The following is a 16285-nucleotide window of genomic DNA, read 5'->3' as shown; positions in this document are numbered from 1 at the left end:
AACCTTCAGCCTGGTTGTCAAGCCAGCCACTGTTCGCACAAGTCATCATAGTGACACACTCCAGGGATTGGCCGATTCACCAACTTGATGTGAAGAATGCTTTCCTCCATGGGACGCTCTCAGAAACAGTATACTGCTCTCAACCTACTGGATTCGCTGATCCTGCACTACCAGATCATGTCTGCAGACTCAACAAATCCCGCTACGGCTTGAAGCAAGCCTCGCGGGCCTGGTACAGTCGCTTTGCCTCTTTTCTGCTCATTGGGATTCACTAAGGCCAAGTCAGACACTTCTCTCTTCATATTCAGCCGTGGCACCGAGACAGTCTACTTGCTCTTGTATGTGGATGACATTGTCCTCACGGCCTCATCTCAGCAGCTCCTGCACCGTGTTATTGCTGCTATGAAAAAGGAGTTCGCCATGAAGGATCTTGGACCTCTGCATCACTTCCTTGGCATTGCAGTTCAGCGCCACAGAGATTCTGTTATTCTTTCACAACGTCAGTACACTCTGGACATACTTGCTCGCGATGGCATGAGTGACTGCAAGCCTTGCTCCACTCCAGTTGACACTTGTGCAAAGGTACCAGCTGATGCCGGACCGTCAGTTGCTGATCCCACTGCTTACCGCAGCCTTGTGGGCGCCCTCCAGTACCTCACCTTCACTAGGATTGACATTGCCTATGCTGTCCAACAAGTGTGCCTCCATATGCATGGTCCGTGAGAAACTCACCTTGTCGCTGCCAAGAGGATCCTTCGCTACCTTCAGGGTACCCTCAGTCATGGACTCATCATTCCCCGAACAGCCCCGACACAGCTCCGTGTGTACACCGATGCTGATTGGGCAGGCTGTTCGGACACCTGTTGCTCCACATTTGGCTACGCCGTCTCCCTCGGGGGCAGCCTGGTCTCCTGGTAATCCAAGTGGCAGCCCACTGTCTCCCGGTCCAGTGTCGAGGCGGAATATCGGGCTGTTGCCAACAGCGTCGCTGAAGCATCTTGGCTGCGACAACTACTCCAGGAACTCCATCATCCGCTGGACTCTACCTGCCTCATCTACTGCGACAATGTCAGCGCCGTCTTCCTCTCCACCAACCCCGTTCAACATCAGCGCACCAAGCACGTGGAAATCGACTTTCACTTCATCCGTGAAAGAGTCGCCATGGGTGCAGTCCGTGTTCTTCATGTGCTCACCACATCGCAGTTCGCCGATGTCTTCACCAAGGGGCTCCATTCCTCTGTTTTTATGGATTTTCGCTCCAGTCTGAACGTTCGCTCCACCAACGATCTGACTGCGGGGGGGGGGGGTGTGTTAGAATTAATTTCTATTTACTGTAATCACGTAGTTACTTGTGTAATCTCCTAGCTATTTACTCCCCTAGCTTGTTGTGCCAAGTTAATGCCCTGCTGGCCCCTTGGGACTCGGCTGGCCCCTTGGGCCACCCTCCTCTACTCTATTTATATGTAAGAGTAAAATACACTGGCGGCCCTTTAACTTGTCGCCCTGTGCCACTTTGGTCCATGAACTTGCAAACGCGAAAAAGTGCCCCCTGAACTTGTCGATCCGTGCCACTTTGATCCATGAACATGCAAATACGAGAATAACACCGGCTGCATGGCATTATTCTGCCACGTGGCCGCCTCTGGTAGGCCATGCATGCCACCGTTTATGGTGATGATGTCAGCACTTCTTTTTAAATACGAAATTGATATATTTTTATTCGTAGCGCCAAATATATCAAATAATATGTCGGCCACGCTGTCTTCGAGCCACAGCTCGTGCTCAATCTTCTCCGCGGTCTCAACCCGCGGTTTGCCAATACAACGGATATCATCGCCAATTCGGAGGTCCTCCCGTCCTTCATCTCAACACACAATGCGGCTCAAGGAGATAAGTCTCGTCAACGACACCATGGTCTCCACCGACACCTCCCTCACTGTCGTCGGCGCATGTCCATTGCCTGCTCCAGTTGCCTGCACTTCCCCTTCCTGCTGTTCCTCGTCCTCCGGCCCCAACCCTAATCGCAATGGGGGCGGTGGCGGGGAAGGAAAGGGCAAGGGCAAGGGCAAGGGCGGCCGCAACGAAGGACGTGGCCGCACCCAGTAGCACTTTGCGCCTTCTCAGGATTCCTCAGCGTCGGGCGGGCGTTCCAGCACCGGTGTGCAGCCTACTGGTCCCTGGTTTTGCATGAACTCGTTGACTATAGTCCTCCACAATGTCAGCCTCCGCTGCTGTGGCGTCCTCCCATGGCACCGCTCCCGCAGGCGCACACGGCGTTCGCCCCTCCATCCGTCACGGGTGGCTAGGATCAGGGAGCTCTCATTGCCTCCCTCAACCAGATGGCACTTCAGGGCGGAGAGAGCCCCTGGGTCCTCGACACCGGAGCGACATCTCATATGTCCTGTAACGATGGTATACTCCTTTCCCGTATGGAGTTGTGCGCTGCGCTCGGTGTTGGAGGAGCGCAGGGAGGCGGCCTCATCTTCCAGCGTCTTGGCGGTAGCGAGGGCCTCGTCGCGGAGCTTGGCCGCGGTGACGACGATTGAGCCTCCGGAGGGAGCCATGGATGCGAGGGGAGGTCATGGGCGTGGCCGGGGAGGCGTGCAGTCGCGACGCGAGGGGAGAGGGTGCGCGCAGCCAGGGAGGCGCGCAGCCCGAGAAGTTGGGTGCGGCTCGAGACGAGCACGCGCGCCGAGGGGTGCGGAAGCGGGGATTAGAGGCCTACGATTAAAGTTGATACCATATTAGAGGAAGGCCAATAGGCTTGTATTACTTAAGATGACTTTACAGGGGGATTATATGCCGTACTTTGGCATCCATAGGTAAACCTCGGGGTATGACACTTGTGGAGATTGGCCAGCTGCTGGGCGAGGTCAGCGAGAGCCTTGGCAATGGTGTCGGGGCGGGCGGTGGCACCACTGGTTGCACCACCGGCTAGGCTGTCTCCTTGCCATCATGGGAACTTGGCATCTCCGGTACCAGATTGATAGGATCGACTATCCTATCATGATTGTGTAGGGTGTAGGGATAGGAGACAGGTGCCTGGGGAAGATATTTGCCTTGCTTAACTCATTCCAAAAGTGTTCTGGGATATTTATCCCTCTCCTAACAAGCCAATCAATCAAGATTGTATAATTATTGAAGTGAACAAAACCATCTAAAGAAATCTCCTAGGGGCGCCTAGCCCATAGCTGGCGACGTGGTCTAGCCACTGGGCCAGGCCCAACATTCTCGTGACGCTGGCCATAACAAACTGCATGTACAACAGCTCCATACTCCATCTCTGCACTGAAACGGGATACACTCTTTGCCACTTTGAAGACCAAGAGACCAAGTTTGAATAGCTGGCGGTAGAACGCCGGGAGTTTGGGCAGTCGGCCCATTCCAGTGCCGAGGTGTAGACCAACGTCAAGGGTGGGCTGATGTGAAACTCCCCCCTCTCTGTTATGTACAAGAATGTATTAACCCCTATGAGCAGCCCTCCTGAACGACCACTTGAGTGTGACCATTCCCAAAGAAAATTCTTGCCATTAGCCAGCCTCTCTAACTCTGTTTGTTTTATCTACTGTTGCCAGTATAAATGGTTCATGCTCATGTTTATCTACTGTTGCCAGTATAAACAGTTCATTTTGTCATGCAGAATCACTACACGGACTCTTTATATATTTTAACAGATTTTTCATTATGCAGATGGTGAACTATCTGTCCAAGCAAATGTTCTCGCTGCTTCATGTGCTGGAATTGCAACTGCTACTGCAACAAATCCACTATGGGTTGTGAAGACTAGGCTACAAGTACTGTATTGTAAAGCTTTTCTCTGTCTCTATTTCTATATGTGATATTTATCTTCAAAGGAAAGGCTTGTCACTTCTTAAGATATTATATTTTGCATTTGATTATTGACGTACAACTCTCTCTTACAGAAAATCATTGTGCCATTGAAATGATTGCCAAGATGTAAAATACCATACCATGTGTCACTGGCATGTGATTGTTGGATGAATTTTCCAACTTAAACCTTTCTGTGATAGCACTGAGATAAGCTTCCACGAGATTGCAGGGGGTGATAACACAACTTTGTTTGTAATAATAGATAATAAATATGGTTTGCACATTCAAGTTGGTTGAGGTGCATAATCATTTGGCAAAGAGGACACAATTTCTGTTGTACACTTGCCTGGGTAGCATGAGTCATGTTTCTTGAGTAACAATTATTTATTCACATGAATACATGAGGTTTTATGGGGTTTCTTCTCCCCCCCACCCCCACCCCTTTTATACTTAACTTTTTTTTCTCGAACAACACAGGAGAGCTGTGTGTCATTTCATTAAGAAGAAATAAAAGTTTGGAAAGACAAGAGTCTACTACAAGGGAGAGAAAATCCCAAACCCACAGTCACACCTCAGTACACTAAGGGCCTGTTTGGTACAGCTCACAACAGCTTCATGAGCTGTTGTGAGCTTTTTTTTTTTTGCCAAACATTTATTTCCAAAACAGCTTCATGGGTGAATCTGTTTTTCCTCTCCTCTCACAAAGACATGAGTTGGGATGAAGCTGAAAAAAGTAGCTTATTGCAGCTCTCCCTCATTTCTCTTTGTCAACTATGTATGAAGTAGTTGGTGAAGCTATTTTACCAAACACTTTTTCCAAAACAGCTTAGCTTCATCTAGAAAGTTGTTCATGAAGCTATTTTCTAAAAAAACAGCTTTACCAGTGAAGTTGAGTTGTGCCAAACAAAGTCTAAAACAGCACTCCTATCTCTGTGCTTAGCTGAAGAAGCATCTGCTTTAGAGCAGAGGCTCCCGCCATGCACCAACAAACTTCCTCATTAGTTTGAAGCACCAACTGGACATCTGGAAGATCTCCTTTAAATACACAAGCATTGCTATGCTTCAATAATTTCCAATTAAAAATTCAGCCCTTTCCCCATCTTTTTATCAAACCCGTTCATTAGCCTATTCAAGATCAGACTCCAGACCTGTCTAGTGAATACACAGGAAACCATGATATGTTACACAGTTCTCCTGCATGTTCGAGGAAAAAAGCAATTACTTATTCACATGAATACATGAGGCCTCGAGAAGGTCCGAGTTGTCGACTCGTTTTCCCTTGTAGCAAGGGAGCGGAGGTCGGGCCCTTGGAGTCGTAGTGATCGTGGATGGCGTGATCGGGATCATCGCCTCTGCTGCCCCAGATTGGATCTGAGTTTCTTCCAGAGTCGTGGTCGTAAGGCCGCCACCGTGAGTCGTCCAAGTGATCTGGCCGATGGTGAACGTGAGACCTTCGGCCACGGCAACGGAAGCTGGGATGATGACCATCTTGTTCGTCTGGGAAGCTGTACACACTCCCCCTACCTGGCGCGCCACTATCGACGAAAGCTAGTCGACAGTCTACCTTGGGGTATACCCACGGTAGTAGTTTATCGGCAGTCAGGTGCGCAAGCTACGAACTTGATGGTGACGCGAGACATAGACAAGGTTTTTATCTAGGTTCGGCCGCCGTGTGGGCGTAATACCTACGTCCTGCGTCTGATTGTGTTGGATTGTGTTGAGTCGAGATGAGCCATGGGGGTCCCTTGCCTCTCTTTATATAGTCCAGAGGGCAGGGTTACAGATCTGGAAACTAATCCTAGTCGGTTACAATTGCCATAGACAATACGATATCAATTCCTATTCTAACCGACTAGAATCCTGTTTGATCTCCACGTCTTGTTTCCTTGCGCGAAACCCCGAGCAGTTGGATCAAGCCCCGAATCTGTCTCGCGATGGGCCAAATCTCCTGGCCCAAGTCTAGCCGTAAGGGTATAGGGGTTTATACCCCCACAGCTGGGTACACCCGATCTCCTATTGCTGTATCTTTTTGGTTTGCCCGATCACTAATTGGGATTAAGTCGCCCACTGCCCGTTGACCTCGCGCGTTCTACTCCGGCATCGACATCGACTTCAACGACACCGTCTCTGAGTACTACGCGCATCTTCTCCGAGCAACAGGGCTGTTGTTGTGTCGCCTCATCGGGCCGCAACACCGATTTTTGGAACAATCAAGCACCAGGAGAATGCCAATCAAATACAATTGAGACACTGATTTTTCTCCCGAGGTTCACGTGCTTGTCGGCACGCTACGTCCCCATTGCGTCCACCAACATTTGGTGGTTTGGCGGCTAAGAGGTGTAGCACGAATCTCGTCCTCACTAGAACACCGTAAGAACCTACTCACAAGCGTGGTAGCTCAATGACACGAGCAATCCACTAAAGTTGCCTTTGGCTCTCCACCGGGGTAGGCACAAAACCCCTCACAATCACGGAGAGATGGCCACAAACAATCACCAACTCGTGTCAATCCTCCTCCGCTGCTCTAAGCTGTCTAGGTGGTGGCAACCACCAAGAGTAACAAGAAAACCACAGCCAAATCGATCCCCAAGTGCCACTAGATGCAATCACTCAAGCAAATGCACATGGAATCACTCTCAATCTCACAGAGATGGTCAATCTATGAAGGAGATGAGTAGGAGGTGTTTGCTTAGGCTCACAAGGATGTCAAGTATACTAGAATGCCAAGAGAGAGCCCCAAGCCGGCCAACAACTATTTATAAGCCACCCTAAAGAATAGAACTATTACTCACTTGGGGGCTGCCCTATCGGGGGTGTTGACGCTCCGACGTAGGGCGTCGGACGCGCGACCCCAGCGTCCGACGCTCACAAAGCTGCCACGTGTCCTTAGTCAAATATGACCGTTGATCTCCAATGGTCACTTCAACGTTCAAAATGTCAGACACAACACGTCGGACGCGTCAGGTGCAATGGACCAGACGCGCCCCTTAGCATCGGACGCTACTCAGGGAGCATCGCAAACGCGTAGGGGCGTCGGACGCCACCGGACGCCCCCTAGCGTCCGACGCTCTCTGTCAGAAAAGCTCACTCACGCAAACGCTGACGTCATACACTGTCGGACGCGGGAACAGTGTTCGGACCGCATCCGACGCTCACTCATCGGACGGTCCGACGCACACTTTCCACCTGCGTCAGAAACCGAGAGTACACCGGACGCTGGGCCAGCGTCCGACGCCTCCACGGCCAGCATCCGGTGCGCGACTTCTCCAAATTTTCCACCGACGCAATAGAAAATATACGTTTCATTTTCTCAAAAGCGTCGAACCCGCCGAGCTTGCGTGCCAACACTACCATGTGTGTACCAACGTGTGCAAGTGTGTTAGCATTTTCACAAATCATTTTTTTCGAAGGAATTAAGTTAGCTCACTAGGTTCTAAATGCATGCACATGAACAATGTCACCTAGTGGCACTTGATAACCGCTTAGCCAAAGAATTCCCCTCTTTATAGTACGGCTATCTCTCCTAAACGTAATCACACCCTCTATGGTGTCTTATCACCAAAACTAAAACCCTAAGCAATACCTTTGCCTTGATCTCCATAGGGTTTTGTTTGTATCTTTCTTCCTTTCCAAGTTGAGCACTTGATCATCTTATGGTCATCACCATCGTCACCATGATCATCGCTTGCTCCATCACTTGGTATGTACCAACCTCATTAAGTCTACACATACTTAATATAGAGGTTAGTACTAGGGTTTCATCAATTATCCAAAACCAAACTATGGCTTTCACATATTCTAGAGGAGCAACTATACGTGGAGGTGGTTGCATATAAACTTCGTCAGTCAAATCACCATGAAGAAAAGCATTCTTGACATCCATTTGAGATGTGGACCAAGAAGAAGCAGCAGCTACTGCAAGTAATATACAAATTGTTGTCATATGAGCAACAGGTGCAAATGTCTCATCATAATCAAGACCTTGAGTCTGCTGAAAACCTCTGGCAACAAGACGAGCTTTGTATCTTTCTATGGAGCCATCTGACTTGGTCTTAACTTTGAATACCCACTTAGATGTAATAGGTACCACATGTGATGGCAATGGAACAAGATCCGAAGTGCCTTGACAATCAAGAGCGGCAAGTTCCTCTGACATAGCTAGCTGCCATTCGGGAATACAACCAGCTTCTTGATAAGTGGATGGCTCATCAACAATAGATGACTCATCAATATTATTATTATTATTAGAATCATCGACAATGGGCACATCAGGACTGGCCGAGGTGGTAGAACTAGGAGAAGGAAGGTGGGTGAGGTTTTTAGAACGACGACTGAAGACACGTGTGATAGGTGGTTTAGAAAAGGAGTGAGGTGGTGGAGGTGGAGTTGGTGCAAAAGATGAAGGTGGATCAGATGGTAAGGGTGGCGTGATGAAAATTGGAACAGAAGGTGTGGAGGCGTCATTGCTAGATGAAGAGGGAGGAAGACGCAAAAAGGAGGTGGACTGGGTGGGAGAATATGAGGGCTTTGTGGATGGTTATAAAAGAAAGGACGGTCATCAACAAAACTAACATCACGAGAGATGCATATGCGACAGGTCGCTGGGAGCTCTTGGTGCAGTGGGATGGCCTTTCCGTTGCTGATGCCACTTGGGAGCCCCTCGCTGACTTCAAGGAGCGCTATCTAGTGTTTCAGCCCTCAGACAAGCTGTTTGTTGCGGAGGAGGGAAATGTTGTAGACTCATTTGTGGGCAAACAGTATAGGCACCGGCTAAGAGGATCACACCAAGTGGCAAAATTACGTTTAGTAATGTTAGGAACCAGCTGCTGCAAGTTGAGTGCATTGAACTACCTATGCTAAAATTGTCGAGCAAAGATATAGGTTGCTAGTGACAATTAATCCCATCAAAATTTTGGCCCTTGGAGATGGCAACTGCATCTAATAAATAGGGGCACAGAATGTCATTTCAGCTCAGCTAATTTCTCTTACTTTTCCTTGAGTATCACTCTTTGTGGGATGGAGGTAGTGTACTTATTTGAGGGACTGTTACCTCTGGCACTTGCATTTTGATGCCACTTTAGATGATATCTAACCATTTTAGTATTGTGTATTTTCTGTTGAAGACACAAGGGATGAGACCTGGAGTGGTGCCTTACCAAAGCATCTTATCTGCTTTGCAACGGATTGCAAAAGAAGAAGGAATCCGTGGATTGTACAGGTAGATTGCACCTAACTGCAATGCATGTTGTGCTGATTAGTTCTGTTTAGTTTCCATTTAATCATCTATTGATCCAGAGTGCCCCTGATTCTTTTCTCCATGATGATAGTGGTCTCCTGCCTTCTCTAGTTGGCGTTGCTCATGTAGCTATCCAGCTCCCAGTCTATGAAAAGGTGAAGCTATACTTTGCTAGAAGAGGTAACAATATTCACTACAAAAAATATGGATGAAACTTGATCTAAATGTAAAAAGATTGACCGAGCAGTTCTTTTTCCAGACAATACTACAGTTTATAATCTCAGCCCTACACATGTTGCTATTTGTTCATCGGGATCCAAAGTAGCAGCCTCGATAATAACTTACCCACATGAGGTATGTTTATTGATACAATGCATCTCATATTACCTTTTTTTTTCCACATCGGTAAAACTGAATTTCACTACCAGGGCAACGAAATTACAGATAGTAACAGTTCAGAACCATAAACCAAATGTAAACAAAACTAAAAGCCTTCAAGCATACGATCACACAAGGAATGTATGCAATAAATCGCAAACACTACTGACAACACCACCAAAACACGGCTAGAAGTGTTCCATACAAGGCGCATGGCCACAGCACCAGATGGTCACTAACAACTCCAAACAACCCTCAAACTTAAGCAGCAAAGGAAAGCATCTGAAGATCCTCTTGGTAATGCATCTGCTGCTTCCGCTTATGGAAGAAGAGGGCTGCCGTCTTCACCACTTCTGCTCCCTGGATCACCTACTCCTTGAGGTCAATCCTTCAGCATGCCTGCCCAATATGTAAGAAAAGACCAAATCACACAAATAATCTCGGTAGGAGATTTTACTCTCTTGTTTTCAAAACACACTGTGTTTCTTGTTCACCAGATGGCCCAGCAAACAGCGGCCAACCCAACTGAGTGCAAACTCGGAGCCTGAGGGAGGATCCTATGAATCCAAATCCAATATTGATTCATGTTACTAGGTCTACAATCAGCTCCCAGAGTGTAAGCAAGCAAACTCCAAACATAATTAGCAGTTGGGCACTCAAAAAACAAATGATGCCCATTTTCATTCTCCGTGCAGAAGGCGCAGGAAGAAGAACCCTTCCACTTACGTTTGATCAAATTGTCCTTAGTAAGAATAGCATTTTGAGTAACAAGCCAGATAAAGATCTTGATTTTTAACGGAATCTTAGCTTTCTGTATATGACTAAAGTTGGGGCCATACTCATGCCTGGATAAGTGTTTATGTGTTGATTTAACCAAAAATAAACCAGATTTATTCCAATCCCATTTAGCATGATCATTATCAATGTTAATACCATACCGGTAAACAAAATTATGAAGCCTTCTTTTTTTTCTCTCGAATACGCAGGAGGACTGCGTATCATTGTAGGGACAATTGGCTACCGGACATGCAAAGTGGCGCGCATTTGCTGGAAGACACTTTTTCATGTAACACTCACCACCAAAACAGTTGCCATTTGTAAACCATAAGGCCAATGGCTATGAAATTTTAACAGCAACAAGATATGATAGTTATCTACAAATCATCTAATACTCACTTCCATAGAAAATCTCGTTAAGGGCATAAAATCATGTCCACCAGCAACCTTAACAGCCATGATTTGCTGGTGGACATGATTTCGTGTCCTTAACGAGATTTTCTGTGGAAGTGAGTATTAGATGATTTGTAGATAACTATCGTATCTTGTTGCTGTTAAAATTTCATAGCCGTTGGCCTTATGGTTTACAAATGGCAATTGTTTTGGTGGTGAGTGTTACATGAAAAAGTGTCTTTCAGCAATGGTCACCACTTTGCATGTCCGGTAGCCAATTTTTCCATCATTGTATTAATAGAAGGAAAAAGGAATCGTACAGAGACTCAGCACTCAAACACAAACTCTCTCTCACACATTGACACACACACACACACGCAAGGACACAATCTAAACCCCACTCACAAAACTGACAGAAAAGAAACGCCTAAGGCAAGGAAAGGACCTGACTAGGGCCCCCAAAAGCCCCTCCCTAACCAACACCCCAAGCTGGGTTCAGGGACAGCCCCTTGGCCCCAGACAACGACCAAAGCATAGCTTCCTCCCGAGCAAGAGTCAGAGCTGTGGACAGATTTGGGGTGACTCCTTTGAAGACACAGTCATTTCGATGCTTCCAGATGGTCCAGGCGCCTAAGATGATAAGAGAATTCAAACCTTTTCACCCATCTCCGCTGGTTGCCAAATCCACATTGTCCCACCAGACATCAAAGGAGGAGTCGGTAGGCTGCGGGGCAAGAGCTGCCAGCCCATAGCCTTGCAGGATAACAAACCAAAACTGTCTTGCAAACACACACCGAATAAGAAGATGTTGGATGCTCTCGTCCTTCTGATCACAAAGCGGACATTGATCAGGATGGGGGAGGCCACGCCGAGCCAATCTATCCGCTGTCCAGCAACGATTGTGAGCAACCAGCCACATAAAGAAGCGACATTTTTGGGGGGGGGGGCAAGATTTCCAGATGCGCTCATACGGGGCAAAACTAATGGCTCCCTCAAAGAGTATATCATAGGCAGATTTGGCTGTATATTCCCCTGAAGCAGAAAGCCTCAAAATGTGTTTATCAGGAATCCCTTCCTGCAGAACAAGTCCCTCTAAAGTATCCCATAAAACAAGGTATTCCGTTAGAGCCTGTGCGGGGATTTCCCCCTGAATGTCTTCTATCCATTTGTTCTCACTGATAGCATTCAGCACGGTGCGCCTGTTTGCTCTTCTTTTAGATACTAGAGCATACAGATTAGGTGCCAGGCTCTGGACACTTTTACCAGATAACCATTTGTCCTTCCAAAATAGAGTATTAGCCCCATCACCAATTTCAGTAATAGTGGCCAGTGAGAGAAGATCCTGAACCTCCTTAGTTGCGTGGAGAGGCAAGGTTGCCCATGGTTTACTGGGTTCAGATTTCTTGAGCCATGGCCATCTTACTCTTAAAGCCACTCCTAGCGCTTTCAGATCAGAAATCCCAAGCCCTCCAAGCTCCTTGGCCCGACAAACTTTAGGCCAAGCAATGAGGCAATGTCGACCTTTTGCATCCTTGCGTCCCCTCCAAAGAAAACCTCTTCTAATTTTATCAATGGCCTTGATTGCCCATGGGGGTAGGTCGACAGCCATGGCTAGATAGATCATCATGGCTGTTAGGACATGTTGTACTTGCACAGCCCTGCCAGCCCTTGTCATCAAATCAGCTTTCCATCCCGGCAATTGGTCCGTAATCCTATCAATTATTGGCTGAAATTGATCCTTTGTTAGCTTCCTAAGAGACAGCGGGAGACCCAAATATTTGCAAGGAAAATTCATAATTTCACAAGACAATAGGCTCTGAATCACTTGCAAATCAGCCTCTGTGCATTGGATGGGCATCACATTACTCTTCTGAACGTTAGTCCTTAGCCCCGAAGCATCTCCGAACAGCTGCAGCATGTCAAGTGTTAAGGAGATGTCCTCGGCAGTCGGTCTGAGAAAGAGGGCTACATCATCAGCGTAGAGGGAAATCCTATGCGGAATCGGCCTTCTAGATAGGGGCTGAAACAACCCTTCCTCAGAGGCCCTTGTTACCATCCAATTTAGAACATCCATAACTAGAATAAAGAGCATCGGGGAGAGGGGGTCCCCTTGGCGAAGACCTCTTCTATGCTGGATAACATCACCTGGTGTACCATTGAGGAGAACCTGGGTTGAGGAAGAAGCCAGAAGACCACACAGCAGATCCCGCCATCTCAAACCAAAACCCAATTTTTCAAGAATCTGCAGGAGGAAAGACCAAGAGACCGAGTCGAAAGCCTTTGTAATGTCTAATTTGAGTAGGATTCTGGGCTGCTTTTGGGAATGCAGAAATCTCGCAGTTTGTTGTACCAACATAAAGTTATCCTGTATGAACCGCTTCTTGATAAAAGCACTTTGGTTAGGGGAAACCATTTGATCAAGGTGGCCTGCCAATCTGTTGGCGAGCAGTTTAGTTACTAACTTCGCAAAGCTGTGAACTAAGCCAATGGGTCTGAAGTCTTTCACCTGATCAGCCTCCGCCTTTTTTGGAATCAAGGTAATATATGCTGAGTTTAACATCGAGAGATTTCTGAAATCTTTTCTCCAAAAAGCATTAAGGGCAGCCATAATATCCTATTTGATCACTGTCCAACAAGACTTGTAGAATTTTCCAGTAAAACCATCCGGACCCGGAGCTTTGTCTGAAGGTAGGCTTTTTATAGTGTAACAAATCTCATCTTCAGTGAAAGGACTGTCCAAAGCCTCCAAATCAAAAGAGGGGATGTCCAGGCTGTCCAAATTAATTGTTCTAACCCGGTCACTCTCTTTGCCAATCAAGTTGGAGTAAAAATCAAAAATAGCAGCGGCCTTCTCATCATGAGAGGTGAGGATGTTGTCCCCAGCTTTCAATTTTGCTATAAAATTCTTCTTTTTTCTATATCTTGCGTGTCTGTGGAAGAGCCTAGTATTAGCGTCCCCTTCCTTCAACCAACCAATACGAGATCGCTGCCTTGTCACTGTCCTCAGGAGAGAGGTCAAAGCCAAGGCATGCATCTTGAGATTGTTACGCAGCCACAGCTCATTAGATTGCAGGGCTCTATGGTCCTGAGCAATATCAAACTGGTGAATGATTTCTTTAGCGAGGGCCAGCACCATTCGTCCAACAAATCAGGGTGGAGCTCGCGCACCCAGCACCATTCGTCCAGCAAATGTTCTGCCGTCTCAAGCTCCCAAGCATGCGTCGGAATGCCGCTCAGCTCGACGTCAACATGCGAGGGCAGGACCACCGCAGACGCATCCTTGAGCCGGGATCATCGTCGAAAGCAGAGAATGAACGGCGGCAGGTGCAGCGGCCGCCCTTCATTGTAGATACGAACTGTCGTGGCTTCATCCGGGAGAACCAGTAGGTAATCATCCTGTTTCAGACAGTGAAACTCTAGATCCTCCATCGGGAGTTCATGGCGACGAGCGAGCTCATCAGCCAGAACGTCAACCGAGAGGTGTGCCAGGTCTCCAACAATCGAAACAGAGAGTGCACATCGCAACTCATCTTCAGCTCTGGCCATCCTGGCCGAGCGGTCAATGTTTCATCGATGCCGAGCGGGAAGGTCGGCAGAAGGGACCGGAGGACCTCCATTGTCAGCAACAGCCTGGGGGAACTCGCCGTTGTCATCACCCTCCTGGCCAGGAGGGCAGTCCTGTCCCGCAACGCCAGAATGCCGGCGCTTCCTAATACGGCGTCGCTGTCGCCTGTGCTGCGTGCCAGGAGCATCCACAACACCAGCCCCCTCCCCGCCAAACGCAGCCGCCGGGGTCATCACGCTCCTTGGAGACGAGCCACCATTGGAACCCTTCGGCCGCCAGACGAGCCTGCGGGGCGCCGCCGAGGGCAGGGCTCTCCTGCGCTCAGCACAGAAGGAAGCACGATGCCCTAACCCATGGCATTTGAAGCAGCGCGGTCCTTCCTGGCAGGCGGCAGCACGATGAGATGTCGAGAAACAGTTGAAACACCTTCCCCAGAGATCCACCGGCACCGGCCTGCGGGGGCAGCGCAACTCCTTCAGACGCTGCTTACGGGCACGGTGGCTTTCGTAGCGCTGCCAACCACCCGCGTCAGGGCCCTTCACTTCACGGACTGGACGAGGCCGCGCCCAGGAGATAGCCTTCGGGGGCCGCGGAGCCTTCACCACCGCCGGTTGCGACGAAGCCGCCGCCGCCAAGGTTCCACCCGAAAGAAGAACGTCGCGGAATGAGGCAGCGAAAGAAGCTTTGTCCGGACCCCCTTGCCTGACCCCTCTACCAGATTTGAAATAGTTGCCATCGGTATTATTCACTTTAACACTAACAGTTCCTGAACTCAACTAGTTTTTATCCAATCACACCATTTGTCACAAAAACCTCTTTGTTTGAGACAATCAAAAAGGAAGTCCCGATTCAGTTTGTCATAAAAAAAACTCGACCTGAAGGGGTTAAGACTGCCCGCACAGCATTCCAAATAAGAAGAAGACCTTCTCACCAGGCCGAGAAAACCCCCCAAACCCCCACCCCACCCTTAGACGGTGGCTTTCCGTCGCCCAAGTAATTGGGCCGGTGCCCCCCCCCCCCACCAGTGGTTTGGATATGGGACGGACGAGGGGAGTGGAACCCAGACCTAAGGAGTGCCGCTAGGGTGCTCTGACCAACTGGACTTAGGCCCTTTGGCCAGTTTGTCATAAGCTTTCTGAAAGTCAAGTTTGAGAACCAAACCATCTTTCTTTTAATTCTAGTGTCATGAAGAATCTCATGAAGGGTAAGAATTCCATCCATAATATTTCCATCTTTCAGAAAGCCAGATTGGCATCTATTAATAATTCTGCCCATGACCTTATCGAGCCTTAACATCAAATCTTTGGTAAAGATCTTGTAAAACACATTCAAGAGACAGATAGGTCTGCATTGTTTGATATTATGAGCTTCTTTAACCACTGGCAACAGGGTTATGATTCCATAATTGACTCTACCAATGTCAAGTTTCAGATTATTGAAGTCAGAAAATAGATTCCCCCTCAAAAGAAGTCAGAAAATAGATTGACCAAACCATCCTTATGTCCCAACAGTGTCGATAGAATTCAAATGGGAAATGATCTGGCCCAGGGGCAGTATTTCTTTCCATTGAAAAAACAGTCTCCTTGATTTCGGACTCAGAAAATGCCTTTTCAAGCTCCCCATTCTCCTGTATATTTATCATTTCAGAAGGGCCCCAGCACCCAGGTTCCATGTGGATACCAGATGGTGTAGAAGGCCCAAATAACTCCTTATAAAATTGAGTGGCATGGTTGTAACACCCGTAGCCAACGGCAATCGCCGGAGACGTGAGAGACAAGTAGAGATCGCCGGAAAGGAGGACGAAGCCGAGAGGAACCTCTCCACTCGCGTGCGTTTTCTTCTTTCTATTCGATAAAGTCTTACAGAGTACGTTACAGGAATATAAGGCCTGAAGCCACTGGTCCCTGGGACCCACAAGTCATACTCTCACTATTACAAACTAGATAGAATACGCTTCTCAAAAGTGAAGACGCCCCTGGTACAGATGTGTTCACCCCTGGGTCGTTACATCTCCCCCGCCTGAAGATCCTGCTTGTCCCCAAGCAGGCGCTTGTGGAAACCTGCACGAAGCACATTGTAATCTTCCCAAGTTGTTGTGGATGCCG

The 16285-nt window shown here is 48.2% G+C and overlaps 1 protein-coding gene across 6 annotated transcripts in view; it reads left to right on the top strand.

The window, feature by feature from the left end:
- LOC8074936 (nicotinamide adenine dinucleotide transporter 2, mitochondrial) overlaps positions 1–16285 on the top strand; it is a 46802-nt gene that overhangs the window by 25657 nt on the left and 4860 nt on the right. For 4 of the 6 annotated variants that reach the window (XR_002451446.1, XM_021457417.1, XM_021457418.1 and 1 more), the window contains 4 exons: positions 3691–3804; positions 8955–9049; positions 9127–9247; positions 9327–9421. Coding sequence is in view for 5 of the 6 variants with exons in the window: in XM_021457417.1 (XP_021313092.1) it covers positions 3691–3804; positions 8955–9049; positions 9127–9247; positions 9327–9421 (425 nt within the window). In the remaining variant the exon portion in view is untranslated. The remainder of the gene's footprint in view (positions 1–3690; positions 3805–8954; positions 9050–9126; positions 9248–9326; positions 9422–16285) is intronic. The other 2 variants (XM_021457419.1, XM_002457835.2) reach the window with 1 other exon arrangement.

This window comes from Sorghum bicolor, chromosome 3 (genome assembly GCF_000003195.3).
Source record: "Sorghum bicolor cultivar BTx623 chromosome 3, Sorghum_bicolor_NCBIv3, whole genome shotgun sequence".
NCBI lineage: Eukaryota > Viridiplantae > Streptophyta > Magnoliopsida > Poales > Poaceae > Sorghum > Sorghum bicolor.
This window is presented reverse-complemented; position numbering and strand designations above follow the sequence as displayed.